We start from the raw sequence: 15,900 nt of genomic DNA on the forward strand, positions 1-15,900 counted from the left end.
AGTTTCTTTCGGAATCAGAGATAAGAGGGTTGAGTTTAGGCTTGTACTTACCTTCTGGTTCCTTCTTGATTCTTCCACAACATCTAGTATGTCTTGGCCCAAGAAGTCCCATCCTGCTTGATATAATTCCACCGTGAATCCATCAGGGCCTGGGGCTTTATTCTTTTTCATCCCTTTTACTACCTCCTCTACTTCCTCTAGAGTAGTTGCCGTCATTAGGGAAATGTTTTGTTCTCTAGTGATCCTACCTGGAATCTCTCTACATATTCTTTCAATAGCTTCTCCACGGTCTACATTAGGTTCCATGAGGAGATCCTTGAAATGCTTCACCAATACTTGTTCTATTTCCCCATGCTGTGTAACTCTTGTCCCTACTTCATCTTTAATATAGAAGATTCTATTTCTTTGCCTTCTTTGAATCATTGCTTGGTGGAAAAAAATTGTATTCTGTTCCCCTTCTCTTAACCAATTTAACTTGGATTTTTGTCTCCACAAAATCTCTTCTTATTTTCGTCTCTCTTCCAATTGTCCTATCAGGATCCCTTCCTCTCTGGCCAGGTCCTCACTTCTACCTGTATTAATTATTTCTTGTTGGATTTGCTTCATATTCTGCTCTAGAAGCTGCTGATCTTTGAGTATATGTCCAAATCCCTCCTTATTCCATTTCTTGATGTTTCCTTTCAGTTCTTTTAGTTTCATCTGAAATTTTTGCATTCTGTTTCTTCCTTTCTGACTACTTTGTTTCCACCAATCTTCTACTTTCTTCATGAAATTTTTATCCCTGAGCCAGAAGGCTTCGAACCTAAAGGGCTTTCTCTTAGGGCTTGCTTTAATGTCTAGTTCTACTTTAATCGGCCAATGGTCTGATCCCATCCTAGGAAGAATCACAGCTTCAATGAAAATGTCCCAATTTATGATTTGTTCCGACATTAGAAATCTAGCTAGTCTGGAAGCGATCTGGTGTCTACCTCCCCTTCTGTTATTCCATGTATAGATCCCGTTTTTTGTCTGTATGTCCACAAGCCTTTGTTTTGCTATCCAATCTCCGAAGGCTTCCATGTCTGCCTCTGTTCTTCTGAGTCCACCCTTTTTTTCGTTTATTGATTTTAGCATATTGAAATCTCCTCCCACTATCCAAGGCGAAGCTAGATACAAGGATCACATTGCTGCCATGTTCTGAAGGAAAACTCTACGGTTGCTCTGTATGTGGGGTCCATATACATTAGATAAGAGGATCCATTCTTGAGAACCTAGAATTCTGAATCTTCTTAAGAGTATGCGTGGTATGCTGGCCCAATCTTCAAATTGGACTTCCTTTGGGTTCCAAAGGATTGCTACTCCTCCTGCACTTCCTGCTGCATCTTGACCAATGATCTCACAATGCAGCTTAAAATTTCTCCTCACTTCTTTTAGTTTGCTTTCTTGTAATTTGGTTTCTTGGATTAGCATTATATTTGGTTTATCTCTTTTGAGTCTCTCTTTCATATATCTTTGTTTTCCCTTACTATTCAGCCCTCTAATATTCCAGGTTGTAATAATCATTTCAATAGTTTGAGGGGTTGTTGGAAAACCTCCGAAAATGGTACAACTTTTCCTGAATTCACCAACATATCTCCTACCATCTGAATGGTCTCACTCATGGGTCTCCTTCCTCTTTTCCTTCCACCCTTCCCTGTGATTCCTATTTCTGTATTCTGATCTCCTTGTGTTCCAAGTTGTTCTGGCTGCTTCGCTATCCATATCCCTCGTTTTTCTTTGTATCTTTGGAACATATCTTTATAAAGTTGTTTTTGATCATCTGGTATGAACCATTCGTCCAAATGCTTCCATTCCTGTAGAAGTTTCCTCATGACCTGTTCGTCCTCTCCTTCTTGTTCCTATTGAGAATCTATTTCCATTTGCATCTGTTCTTGAGCCTAGTCTCCCTTCTCTCCCTCTTTTTCCAATTCCATCTTATTTGGTTTCTTATTTTCTTTTTTATTTTCTTTCTGGATCTATCCTATTTCATCTTCCTCTTCTTCCCCTTCTGCTTCCATTTCTAATTCTCGTAGGACCTCGAACAGATTCTGACTTTTCTGATTGCCTTCTGGATAAGAGGGGTTCAGTTTGGTTTTTCATTTTTGGGGCATTCTTCTTCTCTGTACTTTTGTAAACCCTCCTCTGTTTCTTTCATACGTCTTTCTCTCTTGCTCTGTGCTTCTCTTTTCATCCCCATGATTTATTGGTGTGTTGACTTCATTCATTGGGAAATTTTTAAACAAATGGCCATACTCGTGGCATCGTCTGCACCTGAAAGGAATGTGTTCATAATCGACTGGCTGTTGCCAAACTTCATCATGATATTCTATTCCAATATTATCCAGCAGTGGTTCTGTGATATTTATGTAGACGCAGATCCTAGCATATGATGTATATCTGCCTCTCTTTGTGTTTTCTGCTACCTTCACAAAGGTCCTGATTGAGTTCCCAATTCCTTCTAAAATCTCTGGATCCCAGAATTCTATTGGGAGCCCAAATAGTCTGACCCAAACTGGTGCTGATAACATTTTTTCTTTTTCCGGATTATAACATTCTTCCCATTGCCTCATGAATAGCCCTGCGTTGTTGAAGAAGTACGGGCTTTCTTCAAATATCCTCTCCTTATCCTCCAGATTAGCAAATATTACTATGAAAAAACCTTTTGCCCCCAGTTTAAGATCTATATGCCCTTTAGGTTTCCACTTCTGTTGTATCCATTTGATCAAATCTTTCTCAGACAGCCATGTTCCTACAAACTTGCAAATAAGTGCATGGTCTTTCATATATACTATGTACTCTTCTAATGTATTATTTGGAACTATGAACCTGGGTTTTTTTGTTGCCCTCAGTAAACATTTGTTCCCCGTCCTGGCTTGCCATACCACTCCCATCACTAGCGCGTCCTTGCTTCGATTCCCAGATCTGCCATTTGCACCGATTCGACTTGACTCCCCTGTTGTGATCTCCTTGTAGGAGGGGATCTCTCCCCCCCACTCGCTTCATTCATTTTCCTCTCAAACTAGCTTGATCTAAACGCCTTCTGCCCTTATTGAAACTACCGTTGTATTGGTGTGTGATTCCGCATGTGGGTATGGGATCCCCTACACCCTGACCAGGAGTAGGTCCGCCTGGGGTCACCTGATCCCAAACCCTAACCCTAGTTTCCCATCGCCTTTGTCAGTCCAACTCTCTTTTTCGTTAAGTGTGTCATTTTGAGTTCCCTTATAAACTCTTTATAATCCAAGTGCCCCAAAGGGTTTTTAAGGTGATTTTTTTGTGTAAATTATTGTGTTTTGTATTCATTATCAAAACAAAAAATTACATTTTTTTTGAAATATGTGGTTGTTGTATAGGTTAGTATATAGTATAAAATTATTATTGTAGTTAGACAACGAGGAACATGGAGCGCTCATCGGACCAGCGATCGATGCTGCCCCTGCTAGGGTTACTGAAAAATCCCGCCGCCCCTCTCCTTTGTGTCCTCAGCTTCTCTGGCCTGCGACGCCACTGATCTCCTCACCATGGTCCTGCCGTCTGGAGGGGTGGGCTCTGCCCCCCCCCCCTCATCAGATCCCTCTCCTGACAAGTCAATAAATGCACAAGTTCCAGTTGGTCAAGGCCCTGACCCAATTGATGGCCCTCACTCAGATCCTGATAAAAACAACAATGGAAAAGCTGTTGTAGGTCAGACGGCTGCCAAAGACAAAGGAACAAACCAGAACAACTCGACGTCCTGGCCAAAAGCATTCTCTGCAATATGCATTCCTAAATTTGTAGAGAGAATAAAAATAGATCTCCCCAGTGATTGTATCAATGCCCAAATCCAATACATGAGTGATCATGCACTCATAGGCAAGTTCCTCAGATTCTGGCCAACTAAAAAGGTCTTGTATGGCTGGATAGCCTCCAAATGGAAACCTAAGGGTCAAGTCTCCCTGTAGCTAGGCCCCAAAGGTTTTTTCACTACTATCTTCAACTACAAGACAAAAATCGCATCTTCGAAGGAGGTCCGTATTTCTTCAACTTTGTAGGCCTATGTATTTGAGAATGGAAAGCAAGGTTTGATCCAGACAAAGAGGATTTCACCTGGACTCTAGTACGGATACACTTGTATTCTCTTCCCCAGGAATATTGGAATTAAGAGAATTTAAAGGAAATTGGCGACAGCCTAGGAGCCTTCATCGAAGTAGCTAAGGAAACCAAATACCGAAGATACACCTCCTATGCTAGGATTTGTGTACAAATGCATTTGGCCAAAGAACTCACGGATTCGGTAAGTTTATTTCATGACGATTATGAATGGGTACAAACTATAGACTACGAGCATATTACTTTTCACTACAGAAGGTGCCATGAGCATGGCCATATTTTCAGGGATTTCCCTCTGAATCTTCAGTCAAAAGCATCTGCATCAGAGACAAGTAAAGACGCTGAAGGATTGACGAAAGTTCCTAGCCATAGAAAGCAAACCAAGAAACCTCCAGTAGCTCCAGAAGATCCCAAGAAGCCTGAAACTCGGAATAGCTTTGGAATCTTGTCCTCTCCAACCTTCATGGAGGATCATACCCTCATCCCATCTTCAGATCCTTCCCCCTCCACCCCTGTGCCTCCCCCACATCCCTCAGCTTTGCCCTCTAAGTCCACTCCAATCCGCACTCCCGCTTCAAACTCTACAGACAAAAATAATGCTTCAGAAACAATGATACAATCCTCTGCCATGGAGGTTGATGCTTCTCTATCCCAAAATAGCAATCAATGGTCAGATGAGGAGGAACAGGACAAACTATCACTCATGGAAGAGGGACCAGAAAGTGAAGATCTAGTAGGTCTGGGCCTACTCAAACTGGAAGTAGCGTGTCGACAGAAATACTTCATGAAATTCCCCCAAGGGATATCGAAAAACTTGAAGGAGTTCTGATCAGAGCACAGAAAAATAAATATCTCCACATTCAAGCAGGTAGTCCTTGTGATGGTAAACTTTTTTTGAAAGACACGAAAAAATGAGGGCACAAAACCGATTTGCAAAGGACTATCATTATTGGAGAAACATTGGTGGATTCCAGAGAATTCCCAAGCTGACCAAGTTCTATAAAGCTCTTACCCATGGTTCCTCATGAAGCTAATCTCATGGAATGTGCGACGGCTGAACAACCCTGCAAAACATAGAATGCTAAAAAACATGATTCAACAAGAAAGGCCCACACTAGTCTTTCTACAAGAAACCAAAGGCGATAGCACTGCACTGGAGAAAATTCTAAACGAAGTTTGGAAAGGTTGTCGCTCAGTCTCTGTGGATGCATCAGGCACTTCTGGAGGGCTGTCAATCTTATGGAACCCTCAAATCCTCTCCCTTAAAGATTTCCACGCCTCTCACTTCTTCATTCAAACCACCTTCCACCTCATTGGTACCAACATCCATGGTCTTCTCACTAATGTGTATTTTCCTTAAGATATTCAAAAAAAGCTGGATTTGCTAAACTCTCTCACAGCTCTCAGCTCTGGTAGAAGCCATCCCCTATGGATAAGTGGTGGTTACTACAATATCATTACAGCACTGGAGGAAAAATCTGGAGGTCGAGCAAGACTGGAAGGGGACAACATTGGCTTTAAAGAATTCATATCTAGGAATCAGCTCATGGATCTTCAGACCTCAAACGGTATGTTTACTTGGACCAACAAACTAAGGGAATCTAAGCACATATCCTCCAAACTTAATTGTTTCCTCCTGTTGGATAATGCCATTCACCTAGGCAGATATTTCCATGCTTCCATTTTGCCTCATGCAAGTTCAAATCACTGGCTTATAATGCTTCAGTGATCACGTCCAGAGTCAAAGAGCAACAGATCTTTCCGCTTTGAATCCTTCTGGTTCTCCCATCCTAACTTCAAATATGTGGTAATAGCTGCCTGGAAATCCTTCACTCCCTCCGCAGGAGCCAAGATGTTTCAATTTCAACAAAAGCTAAAATACCTTAAACAAGTGGTGAAAACTTGGAATTGCACTTAGTTTGGCAACATATTCGATCAAAGGAAAGCGCTGGAGCAGCAAATGTATACGCTGCAACAATGTATCATATCAGAGGGTCGAACGGATGGTTATGGACTACAAGAGTAGATTCTCCTAAATCAGATTGAAACAGGCAAGCAGCAAGAAGAGACTCTCTGGCGACAAAAATCCAGGATCAGATGGCTCAAGGATGGGAAGAAAAATACTAAGTTCTTTCATAGGTCAACCATTCAAAGGAGAATGCACAACAACATCGCCTTCATCAATAATCAACAAGGGGAGCGCCTGGAGGTGCATGAAGAAATAGTACAGGAATTCCAAGAATACTTTCAGGACACTCTCAGAGAACCGGTGGGTAGCAGAAATCAAGCCATACAAAATATAGTGCAACACATTCCTAAAATCATTAATGAGGATCACAACAGTAGGCTTCTCCAGCCTATCTCCATGCAGGAAGTGGAGGATGCGACAAGGATGGTAAGGCACCTGGCCCTGACGGATTCATGGCCAACTTCTTTCATGCTTTCTGGGAGCTTATTAAAACAGAGGTCTGGGAGCTAGTGGATGAATCACGGTCAATGCACTAGGTTCTTCCTTCCCTAAATACGACCTTCATAGCACTCATTCCTAAAGTGGAATAATCCAAGACTCCTGACAAATATAGACTGATTACATTATGCAATGTCATCTATAAGCTTATATCTGAAGTAGTGGTGAACAAACTCAAACCTCTTCTCCCTCTCCTCATCTCGCCAGAGAAGACAGAATATGTAGAAGGGTGCCATATTCTAGATGGCATCATTCTCTCCCATGAAGTGATCCACTCACTCAAGATATTGAAAAAACTAGGTATGATTCTTAAACTAGATCTCTCCAAAGCTTTCGACAAACTTAGCTAGACCTATATCAAAAACATCTTACTAGCATTTGGTTTCAATGCTACCTGGACACGATGGATCATGAATCTAATTTCCTCCCCCTGCTTCTCCATCCTTCTCAATGGATCCCCCTCCCCTCCTTTTCAACCTTCTCGGGGTATTCGTCAAGGAGATCCTCTTTCCCCATTCATTTTTGTTCTCATGGCTGAAGGGTTAAGCCGCCTTCTTCACTTTGCCACTTCTTCACACTCCTTAAAGGGAATTACATTGCATGGCCAATCCCCCATCACTCCTCAACAGTTTGTCGACGATAATATGCTTTTTGGCTACCCATCAGTACAGGAAGCCTCTGCCTTTAAACTCCTGCTCAATCCTTTTTTAGACGCCTCTGGCACTACCATCAATGCCTCCAAATCCTAGCTCTTTTTCTTCCACACTCCCGTTCTCACTCAGAGGAACATAGCTAGGATTCTGGGTTTTTCAATAGCCAAGCTTCCTTCAAAATATCTGGTAGCTCCCCTGTTTGACTCTGCTATCAAACATGCCTCTTGGAGGACCCTCCTTGACAACTTAGAAACCAGGCTCTCCTCCTAGACTTTTCGCTCCCTCAACATTGCTAGCAGGATTATCCTCATCAAATCTGTTCTTCAAGCCATTCCTCTGTATCTGTTCTCAATTTTGGCTACCCTGAAATGGGTTCTCAGGGATATTCACAATCTTCAAAAAAATTTCATTTGGGGTTCCTCGGGCCACAACATGAAATGGGCCTTGGTCAAATGGACGGAAGTTTGTCTTCCGAAATCAGCTAGGGGACTAGGCCTAAGGGATCCCCTTCACAACAACAACATCATGGGTGTGCGCATATGGTCGAATTAGATCTCTAAACCGTACACTCCCTGGGGTCATCTCCAGCAGACCAAAAATGATCCAGGAAGTTCAAAAGAGGAGTTAATTTGTTTTAGTCCAACCACTCCTGGCTCGCTAATTTGGAATGCTGCCAAGATATATAGTGCTTTTTTTCAAGCACACAACTTATGGGAAATTCACTCAGGAACCACTACGTGATTTTGGGAAGATTCCTGGCAACAACTTCCCAAACTTGCCTCTCTCTTTAACAAACCCAAGTGGCAAGCAACCACGTAGAAAAATGAACAAATCCATGTTCATTAATTCTGGCAACAACAATCTCCCCAAAGCTTTCATCTTTGGAAACGGGCAAACACTTGGCAGGCCAATTGGCAGGAGGAAACCTATGATGAGATTGATCAAGAGCTCAAACTCAGGAGAATCAAACTCTTTGATCAAAAAGACCACTTGAGATGGGGATACACTACCAAGGGTATGTTCACTACCAAGGAAGCATATCAAATCCTTCATCACCCCACTCAAATAATAAAATATCAATTATGGGATCAAGTCTGGCAACCAAGTATATGGCCTAAGGTCTCCACATTCCTTTGGCTTCTCAACAAAAAAAGGATCCTCACTTGGGATAACTTACAAAAGCGAGGATTTATTGGGCCTTCTAGATGATTCAACTGTAATATTCACTCAGAGGACACTAATCATCTCTTGGACACTTGCCCTCTAGCAGCTCAAATGTGGGAGAGAACAACATAATGTAACAGAAGAACAGGTAGAAGAGAGGGATATATCGTAAACACTATCAGAACCTGGCCACGGAAGCCTTTCCAAAGTCCTTTCTCAACGCTCTCTGGAATCTCCTGCTGGGCTTCGTTTATTGGATAATCTGGAAGGAAAGAAACAACAGGATCTTGAAAAATCACAGTTCACCTTTGGACACTCTTTGGCTTCTTCTCAAGCAGAATCTTCAAGAAACTCTAGCTCTTAGACAATGGCAAGACTCAGACATGCCAGTCTCTCCTCAGGAACACCTCATTCTTGCCAACTAGAATTTCGATCTCACCACTGTAGATCTCATCAAGGCCAGTAATTCTATCCACTCTGAGTCTCCACACTCTGCGTCTCCACCAACCATCCACCCCTACAAACTGAACTTCGACGGAGTGGCTAAGGGAAATCCTGGGCCGGCTGGATATGGTGGCATCATCAGGAACACAGAGGGCTTTGTTCTGCATATGTATCACAGTTCGATGGGTCGAGACACCAACAACGCAGCCGAGATTGAAGGTTTATGGTAAGGGTTACACACAGCAGAAATAGAGAATTTTCTCCCTTTAGAGGTTGAAGGGGATTCTCAAATTATCATAGAAGCTTCCATCCAGATACAATCAGGATCCTCAGCTGCAAAGATACCTTCGAGTTGGAGGCTTCTAAGTAGACTGGAACAAATCAAAGAATGGCTCAAAACTCCTCGCAACATTTCCTTCAAGCACATCCGACGAATAGCTAACAAGGTTGCAGATAGACTGGCTAATCAAGGGGCCGATCAATAGCTCCCCTTCTTCTCTTGTTCGTTGAATTGCTCCAACGATCCACAACTCAAAAGCGACTGAACACTCCCGGTGCAACAAGATCTATCCCTCCTGGATCCGGGTGTTTGAGGGCAGCACAGGTACGTGGCTTGCGGTTTTGATGGGCGCGTGGTTTATCCTCACTGCCACACATCCTCTCACAGCTCCCTTCTGTTGTGGTCACCAACAACCCCCCTTTTTTCACTTGACATTAGCAATAACGTCAAGTGAAGAGGGGACCCTGAACGAAAATCCCAAAAATACATTTTTTCTAAAGTTTTTGTATTTCTCTCCCTAAGGCTCAAATCGCATCGCAAGGAAAGGCCAAAGCATAACTCGAGCGCGAAAAAAAAATACTGCGAAATTGCGATGCGAAGTTCATCGCATCGCATACTTCACACGTGCCCCTTAAAAGAAAAACCTTCGAGCAATGCGATCGCCGATATGCGATATCGCAAATCGCAAGCATTACGCTATACGACGTAACCATTAAGCGAGAACTCGCGATATTTGCGATTTGCGATCTGCGATATTTGCGATTTGCGATCTGCGATGGCAGCGATCTGCGATCTGCGACTTGCGATCTGAAAAGACTTACCACACGATAAACCCATGCATTAAGCGCGCGCCTTGAAAGAATTTATTGACCGCATGCTTAAGTATCTAGAAATGATTGCGTTACATTTATCGAAGAGTCAAGTGATGATGGATGTCAGAATTATGCGTTCGTTAGAGATCAATTCTTTCACGTCAAGTCTTTTCATTTCACTTCTCCTTTGCGTAGACTGCAAGACACGCAACTGATATAGGTTTATATGCAGGAAACATCTGAAGGAAAGAGGAAAACGCCAATCAGCAAAGAGAGAATGCTTTCGCAAAATGGATGCTGCATGCAGCAGAACCGCGGATTCCAGGCTATCAGCCAACCGACACTGATGAAATTAGACTATCCGGGACTCAGAGTCAAAGGCGCACAAAAGCAGCATATTTAGAAAAGATCCTGAAGCTAAGACTTAGTGAAGCAGAGAAAGAAGCGCATGAGAAGGAGAACGCTTCAGGGAAACCTGGAACAAAGAACGGAAGAAATTCTCGAAACAGGGAGTTGCCCATGCAGCACGACTCTTAACCCACTCAGTCCACCGCACGACCGAAAACCGAAAATGGCAACAGCAAAATCAGTTCGAGAAGAAACTGGGACACGCTAAGTATACACGCGGCGAATACACCCAGCTAGAGAATGGTTTTCGAAAATATCTTCTGGTCTGCTGGAAGGAAGTGCCAGCTCCTGCTATTTCCACTTTTATCTCCCGAGCGAAACAAGAAGGCGGCTAGCCGACTCTTCCCAGGAAAGCATTACACTGTTGACGGCACTAAAGAGAATATACAGAAACGGTTAGAAATTAGATTTTAAGTTTAGAAATAAAGTTGCTTTTAGTAAAAGGGCGGTCATTTTAGGCCGATTCCCTAATTTCATGTAATTAATATTGATTAGTTAGTAGTATTTAACCCTTCTCATGGTTTTTGGAGAAGGGTCCAGAAATCTGTCAAAAAACTTATCCTCAGAACATGCACTTCTGCACCCTCAGAGGAGGTTTTTGATGAATGGATGGATCGAGATTTATTTATGTTTGCATTTTAATATCTGTTACTGATGTTGCACTTCTGTACTCTTAGCAGATGTTAGAACAAGTAGAAATAAATCATTGTTACTTGAAGTTTATTAGTGAACTTAGTCATAAATGGTACTTTTATCTCTTGGCTAGATTCTGCTAGTATTCCTAAAGTGATATGTGGCTGAGTTCTTTGTATGTTATTGCATGAATGTCTGTATTACCATTTGGCACTTCTGTACGGTGGGGTCATTTATTTATGTTTAACATATAGAAAACTGATTATGCGATATGCTGTTCACAACTACTCTGCCTAACTTCTTATGCAGAATGGTTCATCTTTATCGATTTATATTCTGATATCAGTTGAATGATCTTTATTTCCGGCTGTTGTTAGAAATCTTTCTAGATCGCATAACAAAAGAAAAACACCCCGGGTTAGCGTATATTAGATGTATTTTTTTTCATTAGATTACATTAGCATAGAGTTAATTTAGCAGTTAGAATTAAGACTAGATTAGAAGAATCCTTCCCCCCTTCCTTAGATTAATACCATCAGACTCTACGCACACACACACACCCATCACATTGGGAAACTGGTCCCATTACCCCCAGTCGGACCCGCTACTCCAAACGGGCAAGGAGCCGCCAAGCAGGTTCTGGACCGGGTGGGTATCCCCCTTGTTGTTGACCCGACCTCGAGGCCCTCAACACCTTCATAACTCCTCCTCTGCTCCAGATTAATGAGACCTTAATGACGCCAGTACATCCATTTTTGCTGGTTAATTTCTTGATCATGGCACTATCAACTTGCCATAATCGCGTTTCTCCCCTCCGCTCTAGCTCCTCCTCCTTTGCAGTTGCAGCGGTTTGCTCTCGTCCTCTCTCAGGAGTAAACCAGGCTTTGGTTCGCTGGAGGAGCTTCTGGCTATGCCCTCAAGCCATCCTCTGTTTCCCCTGCTCTTTTGCTTGCCACCCGCTTGCTGCCCTGAGCGTTGAAGCCAAGTTTGTTTTCATCCTTTACTGCTTCCATCATCTTCCAAGAAGCCCAGATCACCCTGCTCCTCCAGCTATGCCGAAGTTGCGACAGCGGATGAGCTGCAGAAGAGGCAGCTCTCGAGGGAAAATTGGACGCCAGGCTGTCTCCTCCACGACGGACTCCTCAACCTCCTGCCCAGACTTCCGCTCAGACAGGTACCCAGCTACTCGGAGTGGACGGGGTAGGGGTAGAGGATTGCAAATTGTCGCACCGAGCTCCTTCCAATCCATGACTAATGCCGCTCGGTTACGATTCCCCTGTAGTCATGGCACTTCTTCCTTTATGGCCATGGTCACCATTGAGCTTAGTGAGCTCAATTCAGGTAAAGAGGCTGGTTCCCTCAGAGCGACTATGGACAGGCCGGTGGAAGACAGACTTGGCCCCATCCAGACAAACTTCGAACAGAGCAAAGCTTCACGCTCTGGCAAAGGCAAAGCTTCTCAAAGCATGAAGAATCAGGAGGGCTCCTCTGATGATGACGATGATTACAAGTATGGATGTTGCATCACCGAGGAGCCGCCTAATCCCTCTCCTGATGCTTAAATAGATTGGTTCTTTCTGGTTTTCTTGGACTTCAGCAAGCTCGAGAAGGTTCACTCATCACTGTCCTAGATATTACGACATATGCATTAGTTCATATTGCCAGTTTTTCAAGTGAAAGGGGCATTCTGCCAGCCTTTAGTTTTTAGTTTCGGTCGCAGTCATAGTTACCTCTGTTTTCAGTAATGGGTTGTCACGTAGCTGGTCACAACTACCAAGTCTAGTTTTACTGTTTTGGTTGTCGCATAGCTCCAGTTTAATTCTCAATTCCATGTACAACTATGGGGTTTTCTGTATTTTTTCCTTAATCATGATCAGGCTCTTTACGGTTCTTGAGGGCAATACTTTACTGGATTTTTGCATACAGATATGTTATGCATGTAATCATGCCGAATTTTTGGGCTAGCTTTATGAGGTCATGGCCTTGGTGTAAATTATTTTTGTATTAATATAGAAGTAGCCATATTCAAAAAAAAAAAAAAATTACCTCAATATCATTTCCAGACCTCTCAGAAATACAAACGAACCCATAAAACTAGTATCACCCATATCAAATAGACATTAAAGCATCAATATCATTTCTAGTCAAAAATACAAATGAACCTATAAAACCAATATCACCCATATCAAATAGACATTAGAGAAAAAATATGCTCATTATGTTCAATAAAGATCAAAGCTACAAGAAATATCAATCTATCTATACCATCAAAACATAGAACCAACTAAATTAGAAATCCGTGATAATTGAAACCACATAACACTCGTTCAAGGATTGCAAATAGGAAAATAATATCCAACAAGAACTTAAAAATCCTTATCCAAACAATTGTAATCAACGTCTTCAAAAAATAATCATTACTCCATACAAACAAGAGCAGAAGCATCCATCAAGTGCACATAACCATAAAAGTATACAACATGCCATTTAGAACCTAGGATTTGCAAGAGTTTTTGTGCCAAGAGGATATAATAAACAACAAGAACGTCCAAAACAAAAGCACTGTGGATATGGTTTTTTCAAGGTGTTGAATCTATATATGTAGTCAAAATCTCATTTTAAACAACAAAAATTACTATTGGGCCAAAAACAATTAGCCATACTCTGGCCAAAAACTTAAAAAATGTAGCATGTTTAGATAATGACATTTTTTTCTTAGCATGTGTAAATGTTTGTATTTACTTACAATTTATACAAAATATAATATTTTTTTAGTAAATAAATCTTTAAATTAAATTTATTTATTTTTGAGATCGTTTACTGGTGAACGTTTCCAACCAAACTGATTATGTGCTTAACCCAGAGAAACAATCTCAAGAATAAGATGAATCGTTAAAGCTTGAAATCAAAGTATTTTTTTTTAAAGTAAATATATTAATAATTTAATTTTCAAAGATATTTGATAAAAGTGAAAGTCCCTTGACAAATCATTTTAAGCGGTATAATTTTATTTAATAATTATTTCCGCTATACATTATGTTTTACCTATTTTATTTTAAAGATAAAATAAGATTTCTACTTTAATATTGATATATTTAGTAAATTTAACTAAATATTAAATCACTTAGTAGATTCAATTCTTAGTCTTCATATTTCTTAATCATATCTAAAATATTTCATTATTTGAATGAAAAAAACATTAGGTAAATAATAATTTATATTATTAAATCAAAATTGGGATTTCAAAGAATTCACTATCATCTTCAAATTTTTAATATTAAATTTTCTTAATCATCTTACTTAAGATATCTCATTTTTAGACATAAGCAAATAATAATACAAAATTATTTGGATAATGAAAAAGAACACAGTTGGTCTCTTATTGTAAATTAGAATACTCATATTTTATTAACAAAACAAGATTACAAAGTTTTATGTTTCAGATCTCACCTACCATTATATATCATAAAACTGAAATAACCTGGAAATGAAATACCACATAAAACATAGAGAAAAATGCTCAATCCATATCAACAAAGCATGACACCACCAACCCATTATCACCATATAAACATAAGTAGAAGAATGAAATCAAGCTCACAAAATACATATCTTCTATGATCACTAACTTATAAACCATAGAGTTGAAGCAAACATATTGAACTGAAATCAACATAATAAAGCATAATCTTTAGTTAACCAATGTTGAACACGCCAACAAGAGCATATATCATCACCATCTAAGATCATAACCCAAATAGAAACATAACCTACAATCCTCGTGATGGGAGACAACATAATGCACATGAAACGAGCACTAATAAGCAAGAAGATACCACCCACTGAGTAATTTAGAACCCATAGTAATCAACATGAACAAAGAGCTAACCATCTATGTACGAAGCCAAATATAATAGCAATTAGCCTCCATCCATATCAAAATACATAAGGGAGAACCATAACATTGCCTCCCAAACTCATAACCAACCACAAGAACATAGACTCATCCATAACCACATAGAGCCACTAACAATATCATCAAATGCACAACCATGTTCAAAAATCATACCAGAGAAACAAATCTCCACATTATAATGCAAACTTACTGGCCACATACCTAAATTGACTGCAAAAAGATATGAAAGCCTACCATATCTAATCATGATCAAAAGAGGATATTGTAGATAGTGCCTAAGCACTAGAACCCAAAGGATTTATGAGGTCCCCAGAAGCATAATCACTCTCAAGAAAGCCCTCAAGTCAAGCCAAACGAGAATCTAGATTATCTAAAAAAAACCTTTGATTATGGAGCATGTGTTTAATGTCCTCAAATCATATGTTATATCTTATAATTAGTAAAAAATAACATTTTTTATTTAATGTGTAAACAAATATTTAAGAAAAAACATGTTCTAAATATATTTTGTTTGTTGAAGATTATAAATTTTTGGGTTGGATTTTATTATAAAATGATAGTGAAAAATAAAATATTTGATTTATTTCTACATATAAATTTAGATTGTTAGAGATGTTCAAATTATCTTTTATGGAAAAAAAACTAATTTTAGGAGGTGAAACACATTGTCTCTGTTATGAAACCAGCTCAAGAAAAGATAGAAAAGATAGATCAACGCCTTAGAATTTAGCCTCTTCGAGGGGGCAACCTCCTTTACATTACATAAATGAACAATTCTTCGACGATACAAATGAAAAGGCCTCCTTTCTATATATAGGAGTCCAAGGGGTTATAACATAATCAGAGCTGACCTAACAATAATAATGTAAGGGCAAAATAATAACAATAGTGGGCTTCTATGGGGCACAATAGTAACAATATGGGCACTACATGGGTACATCAATATAATAAGTGGGTTGTACTAATAACAATATGGGGTTACACGAGTAGTATAGGGGCCTAACATGCCCCTCTCC

At 40.3% G+C, this 15,900-nt stretch overlaps 1 protein-coding gene across 1 annotated transcript; it reads right to left on the minus strand.

The window, feature by feature from the left end:
- Nucleotides 1–504: 504 nt before the first annotated feature.
- Nucleotides 505–1,059, minus strand: LOC149212638 (uncharacterized). Its single transcript, XM_089388766.1, has one exon. It carries the CDS (start codon nt 1,057–1,059, stop codon nt 505–507), a length of 555 nt encoding a protein of 184 aa, XP_089244892.1.
- Nucleotides 1,060–15,900: the final 14,841 nt, after the last annotated feature.

The sequence above is a fragment of the Pinus tabuliformis genome, chromosome 1_1 (assembly GCF_031772625.1).
Source record: "Pinus tabuliformis cultivar Carrire ecotype Pingquan chromosome 1_1, CPIR1, whole genome shotgun sequence".
Taxonomy (NCBI): Eukaryota; Viridiplantae; Streptophyta; class Pinopsida; order Pinales; family Pinaceae; genus Pinus; species Pinus tabuliformis.